Here is a 19,246-nt window from a genome sequence, read left to right on the forward strand (position 1 = left end):
AAAAAAGTGGCATTTTAAGAGGAAGGCAGCATGAACCGTATAGATTACAAGACCCTTGAGAACCATACCAACCAAATGCAATGTATGAATCTGACCTGCAACCTGATTTTTTTTTTTTTTAAAGATTTTATTGATTTGAGAGAGAGCATGAGCACAAGATGGGGGAGGGGCAGAGGGAGAAGGAGAAACAGACTCCCTACTGAGCAAGGAGACTTAATGCAGGGCTGGATCCCAGGATCCTGGGATGGTGACCTGAGCCGAAGGCAGCCGCCCAACCAACTGAGCCACCCAGGTGCCCCATGGGACCTGATTTAAACAAACCAACTATAAAGGAGTTTTAGACTTACAGAAAATTTGCCATAGCACAAAGAATTGCTATATAACCTTCACCTAGATTCTCCAAATGTTAACAACACATTCACTTGAGCATTTTTCTCTCTACATAGTCACTTTGTTTTTTGAGAGTAAATTGCAAACAAAATACTCCTTTACCTGTAAGTTTCACTGTGTACTATCTAAAGACATGGACATTCTCATACATAACCACAGTTCAATTATCAAAATCTGGAAATTAACACCATTAACATTAGCTACAGACTTTATTAAAAGTATGCCATTTGTCCCACTAGATCTTTTACAGCAAAAGAAAATCTTTTCTTCGTCCAGAATCCAATCCAGGATTACGTGTAGTATTATCTCTGAAGTTTTCTTTAATCTAGAGGAGTATTTCAGTCTTTGTTTTTCATGACTTTGACTTTTGAAGAAAAAAGGCCAATTATTGGGTAGACTGTCCCTCAACTTGGGTTTGATTAATGTTTCTTTGTTATATTTGTGTTATGCATTTTTGGGAGGAATCCTCAAGCATCATGTTTTGTCATCCTCAGTGCATCTAATTAGGAAGTATACAGTATTTGTCCTGTAACTAATAATACAGTAAGAGGGCATTTTGAGACAGCTAGGAAAAACTGAAAACAGGATATTAAGAACTTAGTAATTTTTAGATAATAAAATGGTATTGCGTTTATGTTTTTTAAAAATGGTACTGATCTGCTAATGATATGTACATTGTAGAAGACAAGAGGCTTGATGCCCATTTCTAGGGATTTGGTTACTCTAGGCAGAAAGCAGTAATGATAATATAGCCGGATCTGGACTTTTCTGAAATAGTTTACACTTTGTGCATGCATTTGCCAGGTCTTTGACCATTTTTCCTTTCTTTTATGGATCCTCTTTTGGTCACTACATTTAAAGTTAACCCAATGTAGTCAAATTTTCTGACTTGTTAGATGAAGAAAGCCTGTGGGGGAGGAAATTGAAATTACTGGCTGAAACTAACTTTATAAATAAATTGAACATTTCATTTCTTTGTGATTTACATGTCCTCCTTACTAAAAAAAAATTTTTTAAGCAATCCCTTCACCTAACGTGGGGCTCAAACTCATGACCCCGAGATCAAGAGTCACATGCTCCACCAGTTGGGCCAGCTACGTGCCCCACATGTTCTCCTTATTATAGATAATCGAGCCTAATGAAATGAGATCATTTATAATGATTACATAGTAAAACTTTATAGCCAAAAATATAAAAAGTCCTCATTTTATTTTTTGCAAAGTACTGTTTAAAAATTTTATTTCACCGAGGACTAATCCTTTGCTGATGTTCAAATTTTAAACTATTTTTCTGAGTTTGTCTCATAAAAGAAAAATATGAAAAGTTGCTTCTGCAGCATTTTCTTCTAGTTTTTCAAGCCCTCTTGTAGTAGCAACTGGTTCAAAATACTGCTTCGTTTCAAAGCATGCAGTTTAGACGTATCTTCACTGATGACGGTAATATTTCCGTTTTGTTCCTGAGCTGTCAGGTCACTTTCACTGTCAGACAGTGTACACAGTAGAGTGTCATTTTCATAGGTTGGAAAATAGTACCTGAAAACAACCACAGATATATTGAATAACCAAACTATAAATTATCCAGCAAAGTTTCTAGGCAGTTGAACACACACATTACTGTAATTTTGCTAGGTTTCCTTGTCAACAATTCCAGCAGCATTTTGCAAAGGTGGTATGGGAAACAACTTCTGAATTATGTTTACTTTGACCTTTACTGGCTGACATCAGTCTTACTAGTATCCTTGCTAGCTACCCATTCAGCCTGTGCTTGATATTCCCACAAAAACTATCTGAAAAGGCAGCTCACTCCAGTACTGGGCAGCTTTAGTTATTAGACATATCGCCATGGATGAAGCTAAAAATGACATCCCTTTCATTTCTATTCAAAGGTCCCAGGTCTTTCCTAGAGATTACCAAAACTCAAATATGGCTACTTTTTCATGCATGAATCCTGTAAGTATCTGATGAAAACACTGTTTCCCTTGAATGTGTGTGTGTTCTTCCCAACCTAATCACTACTGGTTCCTTCATTCTAGGTGATCAAAAATTAAAACACCTATAGAATTTTCAGTCTATTATTCTGGTTTCTTTTCTGGACACACTTAGGAGTTAGTTCTGGAGTATCTCTAAAGATTTCAATTTATTCAAGAAGAATTACAGGAACAGGGTTTCAGGCAATCCAGGACCGACTTTGCCTCTCACAAATCTGGGATTTTATTTCTTTCTTTCTTTTTAAAAATATTTTATTTATTTATTTATTTTAGCAAGAGAGAGGAGACAGAGAGAGACAGAGAGAGTGAGTGTGAGGAGGGGAAGAGACAGAGGGAGAATCTCAAGCAGATTCCATGCTGAGTGCAGAGCCTGATGTGGGGCTCGATCTCATGACCATATGCATGGTCATGACCTGAGCCGAAACCAAGAAAGAGTTGGACACTTAACCGACTGAACCCCCCAGGTGCCCTGAAATCTGGGATTTTCTAGAGGAAAATCCAGAGCTTTGGGGCTAGTGTTGGGGGAGAGGTGGGGGGGAGGTGGTGGTGGTGCTTATTTAACATTTCCTAAGAAGAGAAGAACCTCCAGGCAGCTAGAACCCTACAAGCTCTCAGAGGTTCTCTCAGCTGAGATTGTCCAGACTGCTCTGAGAACCAGCCCAGATGGCTGAACTGGCAAAGGATACCTGGGAGTCTGATACCACCTCCATAATACAGATCAGTGGAGCAACTGCTTAACATTTATGAAGTGTGGAGATGCAAAATATATACCAAAAGCCCTAACAGTTGTGTACTCTTCGACAGAGTAATTTTATTTCTAGGAGTTTATCTAAATGAAGAATTGGATAAATGTGCAACAATGTAGGCATATGGATACTCATTGTACTATTATTTATAAGAGTAAAATGTAAGAAACAACCTCAATATCTAGCAAATTAGGGTATATCTACTGAATGGGATATTTGACAACCATTAAAAATGACACAATCAATACGTATTAGATACAGAAAAATGCTTACAATATTCTGTTAACAAAATACAATGAAAAACGTCTATATTTCTATATCTACATCTTTATCTTCATATCACAAAATCTAAGAGCTGGTTACACTTATAAAAGCGAGATTCCTTTAAAAATTGCTTTTTGAAGATTTTTACTTTTTTCTCCACAGGTATGTTTCTCCTTTATTTAGGTTTGGAGAAACTGAATAAAGGAACAAATAAGGGATATGAAGCAAAGAAGTCTACGTCTGGTTGAGTACTACTCACTCTGGCTGATCCCATGTCTTTCTTGCAGGAAGCAGTGATGTATGTTTAGCTTCTTCCATATGAGTCCTTAACTCTGCTTTGGATTTGAATTTCACATGGCAGCCATAACACCTACATTGGTGGATTTGCCTCCGAATGAAATTGACCAGTTTCACTTGCTGGTAGAAATTTAATCCTGAAAATGACAGTTTATACAATCGTTAGACAACTGGTCAGGCCCATTTTTGTACTGTTATAATGTTTTTTAAAAGAGCCAGGTCTCTCTTTTTTTAAAAAGATTTTATTTATTTTTTTGAAAGAGGGAGAAAGAGAGAGTGAGCACAAGCAGGGGGAGGGGCAGATGGAGAAGCACACTCTGCGCTGAGCATGGAGCCCGAGGTGAGGCTCGATCCCAGGACCCTGAGATCATGACCTGAGACAAAGTCAAATGCTTAACTGTCTGAACCACCCAAGTGCCCGAGCCACTTGTCTTTATTAATGAACCTGAAGAGGCAGTACGATTATAAAGAATAATAGATACCAAACAAATAACAGCCAATACTTACATAGGGCTTACATGCTAGGCACTGTTCTAATCAGTTTCCATGCATTAATATGTTTAATTCTTGCAAAACTCTACCACATAGGTAATATTATCATATCCACATTATCTATTAGGAAACTGTCCAAGGTTGCACAGGTAGTGGGTGGTAGAGCCAGCATTTGACATGTATACGTGTCCGTGAGAAGAGCAAAGTAAAGAAACACATTCCAGAGTCTAGGAAAGTAGTCAGTAAGATGAGGTGTGGCAAGTGGGCTTTCTACTGTCTTTGATCCATTAGCAAGTCGGTAATTTACATCTTTATGCCCCTAATCTTTCCATCATACTGATACTGAGAATGATGCAATTGGGTCCATCTGTGATAAATCATCTAGCTACACTGCCAAGCAGTACAGCTAGGTGTTTTATATACATTACCAACTCCCTTCACATTCTGTTGACCTGAGGTCTTATGTCACACAGCCAGTAAGTGCTGGAGCTGGAATATGAACTCTAGTCTGACTTTAAAATCCATGGTCTTTCCGTTAGCTCCTTCTACTTTCTTTATAATAGATACTATTAACTTCTATTTTATTTGAAGCGTTCATATATGTAGGAAAGAAGAAAGACCATATGAAATAAAAAACCATATTTGAATATTACAGTTCAAAATGGTTGTGAATCACTGCTTCAGGCAGTCCCGTTGAGACCATCTGTGGAGAGACACATTTTGGCTGTGCATTCTCCAATCATGACTACTGAATACAGGCATCATTTACAGGATGGTGTATAAAAACGCAGCATCATGGAAAACAACTTCTGAATCAAACTCACCAAGTTCTGACTTTATTCTGAGGAGATCAAACTCGTGAGCATCCTAAAAAAAGGAATGAATATCTGTGAGCATATAAGTTATTTAATCTTTCAGGCTGAAGTTATAAACAGACAGCTTATTCATAGGAGTCTGAACACTGTCGAAACTCAGTCTCAGTTCATCATGTTCTGTTTCTGAAGTATTCGAAATATAACTGCTTCCCCCATCACATCCAATTACTTTTTAAAGCACAGTCCAAACAAGTCATGCCAATCAGTTAAAACATTTTAATTATTCACAGTTTGTATCTACAGTTTTCACAATTTACTATGTATGCATTCTGCAGTCTGACAAAAGTGTCCTCAGTCTCTAGTAAGATGTGGCCCTACTTACTATATTGTGCGCCTGGACTAGAATTACGGATACACACAAGCAGATAGGTCATTTTACAAATCTGCTCTTCATTTTATGCTGTTAAATACACTGTTTAATGCAAATTTCTCTTCACTGCCATCTTCCCATAAATTACATGGCTTTTGACTTTTACAATGCAGCCTTATTCTGTTCCACTCGTGCAACTGTCCATCTGGGTAAATGTTTGAACTTAAAAGCTTACAGAGAATAAAGATCATCTAACTCCCTATGAGAAGGCATTCAGTGTAACATCAGAGGCAGGATAATTAGGAATTCTATGGTACTTCAGGACTGAAAGTGACTGAGCAGAGGCTGAGGACACAGGTCAAGGATGTTGCAAAGGAAATTCCTACACAGCGTAGGGGTATTAAGACTCCTTTCAATTCAAAGATATTAGGATATTACGAATTAAATTTAAACACTGGAAACTATACATACATAATATTAGCAACCTGTTTCAGAGAAAACGACTCTCTGCTTTCATAGGGGTAAATGCTCATGGCCTTTCACAAACCTAGTTTTTTTCTTTTTTTATGGAACTCAGAACAGTGTTTCTGAATGAGAGTGGGGAGAAGGTGGGTGAAACAGGTTAGTCTGCGTCACTGTTGGCAGAGATGGCTGGGGGAGGGTAGGGACAGCACATCAGAATCATCCAGTAATATTTTTTTTTATTAAATCACCCCTCTACCCCCAAGCTGCAATACTGTCATGACTCATCAGATGTTCCCCCTCTTCACCCCCACTGTCCAGCTGAGGATCAGAGATGTTGGGAGTGTGTCATCTCTCAGATACACTGGGGTGAAAAAAGGTTTAGAACTACTAGCTTCAAGCTTCATTATAACATAAAAATGGCATCCTGAAGGTAATACATGAACTGGAAATACCTTCAAATTTCTTCCCTCCAAATCCTTGTAACTGTAGGAGCTGTACAAGCACACCCTATACCCTCTCTGCCCCTACATCCCCTGTGCCGTCCTGCCCCATTTCCCTCAAGGGCTTTGTGAAGGGAACTTTCCCCCTTCCTGCTTTCCCTATTCACCAGCACAGGAAGCAGGGGGAAAAGACTCAGAACCTGTCCATATCTTGAGTACTGCTAATCATGGCTATAGGCCCCACATTCTAAACTAGAATGATCTCATAAATACCTCAGTGGTCTGTGAAATCCTACCGTAACAGTTTGCACAGGTCCTGCTCATGGTACTAAATTGTCCTGAGTTCTAGTTCTCCTTGAAGGATCTGGCCTGTCTCTTCTGTTTAGCCTCTAGCACTTTCTTTTTAATAAAAGATTTATTTATTTGAGAGAGAGAAAGAGAGAGAGAGAGAGACATGGCACGAGTGAGCCCAGGAGGAGGGGCAGAGAGAGAGAATCTTGCAAGTCGACTCCACTCTGAGGGCGGAGCCCAACCCAGGGCTCAATCTCACAACCCTGAGTTCACACCATGAGCTGAAACCAAGAGCTGGACACCTAACCAACTGAGCCACCCAGGTGCTCCACTTACAGCACTTTTAGGAATGGGATAATGACAAATTAAACATGAAAGCTGATAAGACTACAATCATGATCAGTTTCCCTGTCAGAACAAAACAAAATTCAAATGAATAAAAGTATCTCACCTCCATGTGGACACATAGTTTCTCAATTGTTTCTGCTTGCTTTTCACAAAACAGGCAGACAGCAGAGTCAGGGCGTTCTTCCCAATCAGACCAGTCACTGTGTTAAAAAGAAAACAGGAAATAGAGAGATTCCCTCATTAAGAGGGTGTACTATGCAGTCACTTGGTATTACTTCCTCCTCCCTGGGAATCTCTTTCAACTCTGACATTTTTGTAAAGATTGTCACATCATATTATGACTTTTTGATATAGCTTTTGAAATTCAAAGCAGCACCATGAAATTAATATAAATAGCGAACAGGTGCTGCTCCCTTTTCTTCTATTTGCTTCTCTTCTGAGCAGCTATTTTACTACAGAATCAGTATAATGTCTTTCTGACACAACTAGGTTTAATTTGCAAAGGAGGCATACCAGTAGATGCGATGCTCTCTCTCATTAGGCACAACCACTAAGTACACATGCTGTGAGGTGCGATGTTGGGAGTGTGTCTCTGCATGACAAATGGCGCGTTTTAAAAAGGCAAACCATATATCCTTCATGTAGGAAATACTGATCATTTTAAATGGGGCAAGTGTTAAATCTGGTGGTGGTAAACAGAAGTCAAAAACTATACAGGACCCATGTTACCATTCCTGCTTACCCCCCATCCCATGCATTTATTTTTAAGACACTGCCAACTTCTTGTCATTCCGAAGCCGGGAAAACTGAAATCCCAGGAGAGAAAAAAGGCCAAGCAGCTTTGAAGGAAAAGAGGATGAATAACAGGGAATCCTTTTAGGTTGAAAAGAACATTTCCCGAGCTTGTAATTCCAAGAAAAGAAGCTGTGAATGTTTTAACTAGGTCAATGGGATGAACACGGAACAAGGTTAACATTAATTCCATTATAATCTCTACTCCAATGACAAGCAGCATGGAGAGTTCAAAGGTTGTAAAACTTCAGGATCTGGGCACCAGCCAAGTGAGCAAAACAGCAATGGCCTGTATTTTTCTCTGCATTATATATTACTTGTCTGTTCAATTAACAGTTTTTAAAAAAACTTTTAAAATTTCATTTTTATTAATTTATTTATATATTTATTTTTAAGGATTTTATTTATTTGAGAGAGAGAGGAGGAGGAGGAGCAAAGGGAGAGGTGCAAGCCGACTCCGCACTGAGCATGGAGGTTGATGCAGGGCTTGATCTCACGACCCTGAGATCAGGACCTGAACCAAGACCAAGAGTCTGATGCTCAACCGACTTAGCCACCAAGGCACTCCTCAATTAACAGTTTTAATGGCAAAACACTATTTAGCTGGAATAACAGTTGCTTTAGTGATTTTTATGTCAAAGTCACTTTGAATTCAAGTTTTTGGACTATTACATGGACGAATGCATGACTCAGAAAGTTTTCTTCATTTCTATTCACTTTAGAATAAACATTTTAAACCAAACTAAATAAATGTTTTCCTACTCTTAAAACACAGCAATTAATTAGCAGCTGTAAAAAGTCTTACTCTTCCGGATGGTCTAGCAGATCCCGATCATCTTCCAATTGAACTTCCTCCCATGATTTTCCAAGTTCCTTTTGTGGGAAGAACAGAGAAATTAGGGAGATGAAGGGAGCAGGGGAAGAGGGGAAAGGAGAGAGAAAATAGACACAAAGTTAAAAAAGTAAAAAAAACCCCACTAAAAACCCATATTCACTGGTTTTAAATCAATACAAGTAGGATTTATTAAAACAGTTATTTCTGTGACAAGGAAGGCTGTATCCTAAAATGCTTTTAATATGTTTTTCTTTTTGGAGAAGGAGTGATATTCTTTTAATCAAATTCCTTTCTCTTAAATGTAAACCAGTTTCTCAACCCTGGATGCACATTAGAATCTCTTGGGAACCTTTTTAAAAAACCAAAAATATCTCTTGATGGGGCCCATGAACACCCACCTAGCTGGACTCTTTCTCCCTGAGGTCCCCTACAGTCTATTTTTCAAACAGCAGCCAGTGATCTTTCTAAAGGACACTTCCCTGTTTGTATAAACCCTCCCATGGCTTCTTACCACACTTAGAACAAAATTCAGAGGCCGTATCATGGCTTGTAAGACCTGCGTGTGTTGTGCCCCGGCTCCTTCTCCATCCCTTATGTCCCACCACTTTTTCTCTGGCTCAGTTTGCTCCAGACAGATCAGGGTCTTTGCTATCCCTTGAACGGAGCAAGCTCACCTCCACCGGCTACTTCCGGACTTGTTGCAACGTCTTCCTGAACACTGCTCTCTCACATAACTGTGTGGCTCAGTCGTGGGGGCATCTGCTGAAATGTGACCACCTCTTCTTCTGACTCCTCTAAAACAACACCCCTCCTCCCACTTATTTTTTATTCCCCTATGATGTTTTATTATTTTTTTTAAACATCAATCATTTCTTGAAATCAGTTCTGTGTATCTATTTGTTTTCTCATCTGCTATTCGTTTTCTCCATCAGCATTGTCCATGAGGACATGGACTTTGTTCATTGTTCCATTTCCAGAGCCAGGCATACAGTAAGTACTAGAAAGTATTATTTATTTATTTATTTATTTATTTATTTATTTAATTTAATTTTATTTTATTTATTTATTCGACAGAGAGAGAGACAGCCAGTGAGAGAGGGAACACAAGCAGGGGGAGTGGGAGAGGAAGAAGCAGGCTCATAGAGGAAGAGCCTGACGTGGGGCTTGATCCCAGAACTCCGGGATCACGCCCTGAGCCGAAGACAGACGCTTAACCGCTGTGCCACCCAGGCGCCCCTAATTTATTTTTTTTAAAGATTTTATTTATTTATTCGACAGAGACAGAGACAGAGACAGCCAGTGAGAAAGAGAACACAAGCAGGGGGAGTGGGAGAGGAAGAAGCAGGCTCATAGGGGAAGAGCCTGATGTGGGGCTCGATCCCATAATGCCGGGATCACGCCCTGAGCCGAAGGCAGACGCTTAACCGCTGTGCCACCCAGGCACCCCTAGAAAGTATTTTTTAAATTGAATCGTAACTGAAAAAGTCTAAAATTTCAATGCCAATTTAGATCCTACCTCAAAAGGTTTTTGTAAAGTGATTAAATAAATTAGTTCATATACAGGCATACCCCAGAGATATTACAGGTTTGGTTCCAGACTACCACTGTAAGGCAAGTCAAATGAATGTTTTGGTTTCCCAGTGCATATAAAAGTTATGTTTACATTACACTGCAGTGTATTACGTGTGCAAGCATTACGTCTAAAAAAACCAGTGTATACATCTTAATTAAGTATTACAAGAATTACCAAAATGTGACTCAGAGACATGAGGTGAGCAAATGCTGTTGAAAAAGTGCCGCAGATAGACTTGCTCAACACAGGATTGCCACAATCCTTCAGTCTGTAAAAATCTGCGAGGCACAATAAGCGAAGTACAACAAAACAAAGTATCCCTGTATATAAAGTACACGGTAGCAGGCAAGAGTAAGCACTCAAATAGCTACTTCAATCCCTTTTATCTCTTACAGTTCATGAAGTTGCACCCATGTAGGGCTGTGTCTGGCAAATTTAGTCATAGTTTCAGCAAAACTTTATGGAGTAATGAGCAGGAATATCTTTTCTATTCTTGAGTCATTTGTTCCTCTTCCTTATCTTTTCTTCTTTCTCCATCCAATTTCCTCACTGTGCCATGCAAAAGTAGACAGTGCACTAAAGAAGGATGTAGAACAATAATGGACACCTTTGCAAGCAGCTAAACTATTGTTACAATCAAGCCCAACCTGACCTGCTATATTCTTGTTTGATATTCCTCCTCTGGAAAAAAAGAACTAAAATTTATTCTCAGTTTTGAACTTTTTTTCTTTTCTCAGAAAGGTATTCATTTAAGCAAAAACAAAGAACTACAAGGTCCATTATGATTTAGGGAAAAAAGAAAATCTATCATTCATCAACTTAATGAGAGGTTTTGAAGCTGTCATTATCTATCAGCTAAATGATGCATAAACTCAGACCCGCAGAGATTTACATAATGTCATTAGAGATAGTTAATTTGGACTCTATAACGTACTTCCCAGAGTTGTCATGAAGTGTCTGAACCTCATTACGGAAACCAGGAATGGTTTCAACACTGCCAACAGGATCCTTGTTAGTTGGAATTTCTGGTGATGAATTAAATCTCTCATGGATTACTTGATCTCTCCGGACTTATACTTTAAGGTCATTGCTGTAGGACATTATTCAAAGAAATACCACCTGTGGTATTACCATTTTCAATGATATGGACAAATGTTGCTTATCAATAAATGTGTTAGCCAAAGAGACATAAAATATCTTTCAGTGTCAAACTTCCAAACCTAAAGCATTATTTTGCAACTTTCTGAGTATTCAGTATAACATGTAGGGATTTTCCTAGGCAACAGCACTGACCACTTACCATTTGGGAAGAAAATGGAACTTGGTATTCATTACTGTATTAAGAAACAAGTGGTTTGCATGTGATACTAGCCCAGACTTTCCTAGAATGCTCTGCCTTGTATAGTCAAATATATATGATTTATTATAGGAATAAGACCCATAAAGAAAAAAAAGAAGAGCACAGAACTCTCTAATTAAGATGCTGTGCCTGGTAATGAATCATGTTAGGAAAGCAAAGATTTCAAGAAAAACAAGTTTGGAAGGCATGTCAGGAAAGATGTTCAGCACACCCCCTCAACCCCTACATCAGATGGTTTATGATCAATGAGAGGGTGGACAAGAAAAACATAAAAAAAAAAAGAAATCCCCTTCACCTAGCATCTTCACCGCTCCAACACGCACACACTTATATGTACTTACACAAAAAACCCATTATAAACAGAGAAAGAGAAATGTTTTATTTTTTTCAAGTTTTTATTTAAATTCTAGTTATTGAGAAGTTTTTTAAATGGGGGCACTTGGGTGGCTGAGTCGGTTAAGTGTCTGCCTTCAGCTCAGGTCATGATCCCAGGGTCCTGGGATGGAGCCCTGTGTCTGGCTCTCTGCTCAGCAGGGAGCCTGCTTTTTTCTCTCCCTCCTCTCCTCTCCTCCCCACGCCACCCACCCCCACCACTTGTGCGCACGTGCTCTCTCTCTCAAATAAATAAAATCTTTTTTTTTTTAAAGAAGTGTTCCAAATGTAACTAATTTCATTAGAAAGAACTATACTAAAACTATGAAAAACAGGTTAAAAGCTTACTTTTGTTACAAATGGCTTTGTAGATCTTTAAGAATAAAACAACATAAATAAAAAATGGTAAAACCACTGCAAAAATAATTCCCTTTAGGAAAACTCAGGGCTTGAAACATGAATGCCTTAGGAATAGGTAGCTGAAGGCTCAGTGATGATGGTAGGGGCATCTGAACATGAAACTGCCTGGGAAGTTGTCCCCTTGACCATCTCTACTATTCACTGAACACTTCTGTTTGTGAGAAAACAAAGAAAGAACCCGTAGTAGGTAATCTAGACTATGCATAGTAACTTTTTATGCATTTGCAAGTCTGTTATTATTCAAAAACTGATATGAATTTTTAATTATGGAAATTATCTCACCTAAGGAAGAAAAAGGAAAACTGTCAATTTGCTGAGCTCAGAGGAGAGCCAAAAACACCCTCTGTGCCTTAGCTCTCCCGCCCTTGATGACTATTAGAGTGCATCTTGCCAGGAATATCCTGGCTACTGCCATCACTGCTGCCTGGAGATTCTGCTCCAGAGTAGAGTTGAGGAACTCTGTGGGTACATATCTGCTACAGGAGAGGTCCAAGCATTAACTTTGTACACCCCAACCCAAGGTGTTGAAATTATGTGCTGACATGTAGGTCTCTCGTTTGACCTCTGAGCTCTCTTGAGTAGTGACTTAAATCAACCACCTTGTCTATAATATTTTTCTTCCTGTTCCACTAATGTCTGGAACTGGAAGGCACTCCAATGTGTGTAGAATGTATGAAGCCAATGGAAGTGCTTCTTGCAGGGAAGAGGATGTGAGAAATGAATGTGTAGACCCTGACGACTAATACAACAGTTCTCTCTTTGGCCTCACATTCATCACACATGTTAGCCTTTTCCCTGAGAGGAATACACAGCGAATGTCTCTCAGCAATTTTTTTCTCCTTTTTAAAACCAGAGCAATGTCATTATTCATTGCTTAAGTAAACTTTTAGAAGACTTTATTCTTCATATTAAATATTTTTGTGAAATATTAAGTATTTTCATTAATGGGGTCTAAAAGGAAACTAAAATGATGCTGAGCAATCTCTGACCCTCATTTTTCTCTAACTACACAGTATTAGTATTTGGAACAGTCTTTTATATATTCATTCTATATATGATACCTTTTATCTACAACAATACTCAGGATGGTATTAAGGTTGATACTTCTGGTAAGCACATCTCTACGTTAGGACACTTTTACATCTTTAGAGACTTTATTAGCTTCTTCAATCCTTTTCTAAGGTGAGTTTATATCTTTTCCAAAATGCCACAGCTAATCATAACACATTTTAGGTTTTGTTTTTTAGATTATTCTTCTTGTTGTGGGCTATTTATCTCAGTGGGAAAGCATACAGGGCTAAGAAGGCTAAGGTTGTGGGTCAGAGCCCTTGACGAGCTTATTAAAGTCAGCTTTACTTTGACCTTGACTCACTTTCTAGTTTAGTATAAAAGAAAACAGGCAAAGTGAATAGATTACGAATTCATCACCATTACTTGACCAAAAACCCAACCAAAAAAGTAAGAGGTAGGTAGGTACCTCATTTCAACTGAGGAAAAAATTGGAGGAAACTTACACACAGGTTAAGTATCCTGCTCTAACTATGTGACTCTGAGAAAAGATCTGTGCCTAGTCTCCAAATCTCCAAAATGGGGATAATGATAAAATCTGTGACACATGGATATGGTTAAGAGTAAATGACTTCATATAAATATCCAAGACAGTGCCTGGCACATAGCAAGTAGTCAAATGCTGCTAGTTAAAAGAAAAAATTACTTCTATTAATATTCTCCTAAAATGATTTAATTTTCATTTTCTATACTATTAAAGTCTTTATATTCTCTTGAAACACTCCTCTTGAGTTATGAGTCATGCCACACCATATCTGGGCACTCAGTGGACAGTATAATCTAGCATGCCCGTCTAAAGACAGCTGGTCCTTGCAGATACTTTCAGTTTTGACAGACAGACTACTTGATGCCCAGAGAATAAAGCACCATACTTTTCTAAAAGTGCTACCAGAATTTGAGTGAACAGTCCCTTTGAAGTCTCCTCTAAAAGGTATTAAATACCTCCAGCCATATATATAATGTTCTGTTGGTCCCAAGTTCTTGAATATTATTTTAAAAGATCCCCAGAAGGAAGTACTATTAAATTGCTTCCACAAATTTCTGCAGTAGCTGGTATTTCTTAGAGCTAACACTGAAGTCTACTCCCCATTGGCTTGGTCTGGGCCCTGAAGCAGCATTTGTTCTAGGAATTAATGACTGAGTGATTTCAAGAGAAGACTGAAGGACTCAAAGGGTGCCTTTGCCTTTAGCTAGTTGTAAAATATTTGTAGCAGATCATGACAACTTCTCAGAGTCAATCTTCAAACACATGTCAAACTTGGTTCTCAAGGGGAATTTTAACACTACAAGGATTAGTTAGAACAGACAAAAATTCCACCCTACGGCAGAGATTTCTAACATATTTCAGGATATGCTTGTTTCTGTCCAATAGATAAAATGGTTGATTATAATCAATTATGTCTTCTGTGGCCATGAGTTTGGATTCTAATTCATTCCTACTGAGAAGAAAAAAATAATTTCCATTTGCTTAAGAAAAGTGTCAGAAATAACTTTCTACTACTTTCTACTAATTCAAGTGGAGAGTTACATAACCCTTTTTTTCACAGGAGTGGATTATTTCCTTTGTTATGTACACCCCCAAATTCAGCAGAGTAGGGCAGGGCCAGTAGCATTCGTCATTGTCAGTCAAAATTCCCTCCTACAATTCTAAATGCCCTCCTAGTGACACTTGCCTCCAACTGAATACCTTCTCTTAACCAAAAAGCTCAGGAAATGGTATTAAGGTTTCTAGGCAAGGAAAACTTTCAATGTATTTAAAATCCTTGACATGATAACAGCATTATTACATTCTATTAGCCAAACAAATCAAAGTCCTCTTGCCTAGTAAAATGACATGGTTTCTCTAAAATTTCCATTAAAGATAAGCAGGCCAAGGAGGATTTTTTTTTTTTTTTTTTTGGAAAAGGAGTATTTTTTTAAGGGGGAGAGAGGGAAGAATGAAGAGATTTCTTTGGGGGGTGGGGTGGAAAGGGCAGAGAGAGAGAGAATCTTAATGAGGCTCCACGCCTAGCATGTGAACCCGACACGGGGTTCAATCTCACAACCCTGAGATAATGACCCAAGTGGAAATCAAGAGTCGGATGCCCAAACAACTGAGCCAGCCAGGTGCCCCATGAAGTGATTGTTTTTAAAGAGTTATCTAGCATAGGACACCTAACACATCCAGAGGTCAAAAGATTTTTTTTGAATAGAATATAGAAGTCTCTGTACTCAAGGTAACAGATAGTATAACAAACGAGACAGAGTGTGTAGCTACTCAAATGCTTTATGTTTATTATTCCTTTTTTTTTTTTTTTGGTCCAGATCACTGAATTCTAGACACAATGACATTTTTACTGTGTAAACATCTGGCAAATCAAAGACAAACGAAATCAAGTTCTGCTTTGTAAACTAACCATTATGAAGCTAATCACTGCTTGGAAGTGTCCCTTGATTACATTTTGAACTTTATACTAATTGCTTGTTTAAATATTAGACAGCCCTTAGAAAGATTTTTGTTTGTGGAAATGCAATCAAATTTTAAATTACGAAGAGAAAGCCTTACCAAATAATTGATGACATAAAATTGGTCATATTCTCTGTTCTTAGGATTAATTCTCCGATGCTGTTTTTTCCTCATATGGTCTTTAAGTGTATTTTTGTCCCTGAAGGTCTTCTCACAGTACAAGCACTGCAAGCTAAAAAAAAAAAATACACAAACACTGACAGATGACACAAGTCTCTTGGATAGCTGCTGCAAAAGTCCTTTATTTTAAGTCTTACGATTATTCATTTTAGGTCACAGAATCTTCAAGTGGGATATGACATCCTTGTCAGAACCTCTCTCACTTCACTCATTTAGCTTTGTGGGATGCATGCTTGGTTTATTTTGCAGGTGGCTACACTGGCCAACTTGCCTATGTAGTTCAAACTGGGACAGAGAGAGCTAATATCCAAAATTATTCTGGAGTTCTCTAATCAAATTATCTCTTCTAAAAATGAAAACATAGTTATGTTCTTCAAATAATTACAATGATAACTAGCACTGGCTGCCTCCATTGCGTACAACAAATCAGTCCATGGTTTGGCATATTCTGTGAGCTGATATGCAGGGTTTAATGCCTAGTTTCAGTACATACTAGCAGTGAGACTTCGTTGTTACTTGCCTTCTCTACTGACATTCATTTTCTAATGAAAACGAACAGACTGCTAACAAAACGTCTTTCTTTACCTAAGTCTGATAGCGGATACTGCCTGTAACTTCTCCTTATTAGCCATTAGAGTTCCACTTTTTGGAGTCACACAGATTATATCTAAGCTCCCTCCTACATGAAAGCTCAAATGAGTGAAATCAGTTGTTTCAATTTCGAATTCTTTTGTCATCACAACTAAATACCCTCTGAACCATTTCTTGTGCCACAGAAATAATTATATTCTTTTACAGCAAATAATTTATGGCATTAAAAAAAGATTATGCTACTCTTGCTAGAAAGCACATCTGTTATTATTTTATAAATGAAGGATCATTTAATAATACTGAAAGGACTTGTTTTAATGTAGTGTTGATACTAGAATTTGAACTCAGGACTTTTAATATTTCTTTCTTAATGTTACCATTACGAATACTGTGGGCTGAGATTTCATTTGAAAAAAAAAGGGGGGGGCACATGGGTGGCTCAGTTGGATGGGCATCCAACTCTTGATTTTGGCTCGGGTCATGATCGAGCTCTGTGTTGGGCTCTGCACTTACTGGTGACTCTGCTTAATATTCTCTCTCTCCCTCTCCCTCTGCTCCTCCCCCCGCTCAAGCTCTCTCTCTCTCAAAATAAATAAATAAAATCTTTTTTTTTTTTTTTAAAGATTTCATTTATTTATTCGACAGAGATAGAGACAGCCAGTGAGGGAGGGAACACAAGCAGGGGGAGTGGGAGAGGAAGAAGCAGACTCATAGCAGAGGAGCCTGATGTGGGGCTCTATCCCAGAATGCCGGGATCACGCCCTGAGCCGAAGGCAGACGCTTAACCGCTGTGCTACCCAGGCGCCCCAATAAATAAAATCTTCAAAAACAAACAAAAACCTGAAAAAAACTAGGTTTTGAGAGAAAAAATACTGAGTCCTCTCCTAGAGAGAAAAGTGGATAGATTTTTGAAAGCCATTTTAGTGACCTAGAGAATTTCCTTCCTTATTTTACAAGCTAAGCTCTCGATACCCACTAGATACCCGCAGTCACCAGAATATGATCTTAGGAAAAGTGGAGTGTTATGATCTATAAATGTGAATAAATACTAACAGGTAAAAGAATGCAGAGTATGCTATATCCCACATAAAGGTGAGTAACATGCAACATTTTGATAATGTTTACTAAATATGTGAAAAATTATACTGAAAATGGGCAGACACTAATGGAGGAAGGGCACACATGAAGATTCAAGGGAATTAATAATGTTCTATTTCTTTTGTTAAAATAAGATTTATTTATTTGAGAGAGAGTGTGTGTGTCCATGCACACACATGATGGGGGAGGGGAGGGCGGCGAAGGGGGAGAGAGAATCTCAAGCAGACTCGACCCTGAGATCATGACCTGAGCCAAAATCAAGAGCTGGATGCTTAACCGAGTAAACCACCCAGGCATCCCTGTTCTATTTCTTAGGCCGGTTGGAGAGTATACTCTCCATACCCTATATATAGCATACGTTACATGGTATGTACATTGTTTGGTATATATGATACTTCTTTCAGGGGCACCTGGGTGGCTCAGCGTTAAGTGTCTATCTTTGGCTCCGGTCATGATCCCATGGTCCTGGGATCCAGCCCCGCATAGGGCTCCCTGTTTGGCAGGAAGCCTGCTTCTCCCTCTCCCACTCCCCTTGCTTGTGTTCCCTCTCTCGCTGTCTCTCTCCGTCAAACAAATAAATAAAATCTTAAAAAGCCAAAAACAGTAAAAGGCAATATGATCTAGACAAAAAGACGACTGTCATGAAAAATGTAAACTTTCAACATGAGAGATGAGAAAATTCTGGGACACCTGCATGGCTCAGTCAGTTAAGCATCTGCCTTTGGTTTAGGTCATGATCTCAGAGTTCTGGGATGGAGAACGGCATCCAACTCCTTGCTCAGCAGGGAGTCTGCTTCTCCCCCTGCTTTTACTCTCTCTCTCTGACAAATAAATAAATAAAATCTTTAAAAAATTCCATTTTATTAATTACTTTGATTAGATTAATCTTAAAAAAATTCACAACAGACAATAAAAAAAAAATTCCTAAAAGAGTCCAAAATTAAAATAGTTTCAGGTTGTGTTTCATGAAAAAATTACTTACTTGTCCAGCTTTTTCTGTAATGTGCACAGAAAGTCATTGCAGTTTACAATGTTGTCTGGCAATCCGATGTTGAAAGCATGTTCTCTGGCCATGTGGTTCAAAAGAACAGATCTAGGAAGAAATGTGAGCAATTTATATTCCTTACAAATCATCTAGTAACAAATCAGGTCAGGAATAGCATTTTTATAATGATAACACTCATCAGAAGTACATGAAAAGGTAAAACACTAAAACACACATTTGGGCTATGAAAGAGTGACACGTTATAAAGTATTTAAGTACACATATAATCACAATAGTTCTTTAAAGTCAGTTAAGTTTGTTCCATTATCTGCCAGTGGACAGGAAGATAACTCTATAGATGAACTGGGTTTCTCTCCTTTAAACTATTCAATGAACTGTGCTTTGCCTACTTTTCCAATTCGTCATGAGGAGGAGGAAGAGACAACTGCCAAAGGGAAATATGCCCTGCTATATATGTCCGGGGATCACAGACATTTAGTCAGCTCACTATCAGACACAGACCTGGAACACACAATAAACACATTTAAGAATATGTAAGGGTTACCATAACCTGAATACACCATGACCAGGCTGTTGATTAGGTTATGCTGAAAAGGAATA

At 38.4% G+C, this 19,246-nt stretch overlaps 1 protein-coding gene across 1 annotated transcript in view; it reads right to left on the reverse strand.

Moving 5' to 3' along the window:
- Positions 1–580: 580 nt before the first annotated feature.
- Positions 581–19,246, reverse strand: part of ZNF277 (zinc finger protein 277) — a 105,377-nt gene continuing 86,711 nt past the window's right edge. Inside the window, exons 6-12 of the mRNA XM_008686514.2 lie at positions 18,623–18,733; positions 15,871–16,003; positions 8,503–8,570; positions 7,009–7,105; positions 5,001–5,043; positions 3,647–3,821; positions 581–1,922 (exon numbers count right to left, since the gene is read on the reverse strand). Coding sequence (XP_008684736.1) covers positions 1,736–1,922; positions 3,647–3,821; positions 5,001–5,043; positions 7,009–7,105; positions 8,503–8,570; positions 15,871–16,003; positions 18,623–18,733 — 814 coding nt within the window. The 3' untranslated portion in view covers positions 581–1,735. The remainder of the gene's footprint in view (positions 1,923–3,646; positions 3,822–5,000; positions 5,044–7,008; positions 7,106–8,502; positions 8,571–15,870; positions 16,004–18,622; positions 18,734–19,246) is intronic.

Source organism: Ursus maritimus, unplaced genomic scaffold (genome assembly GCF_017311325.1).
Source record: "Ursus maritimus isolate PB19 unplaced genomic scaffold, ASM1731132v1 scaffold_3, whole genome shotgun sequence".
Lineage (NCBI taxonomy): Eukaryota > Metazoa > Chordata > Mammalia > Carnivora > Ursidae > Ursus > Ursus maritimus.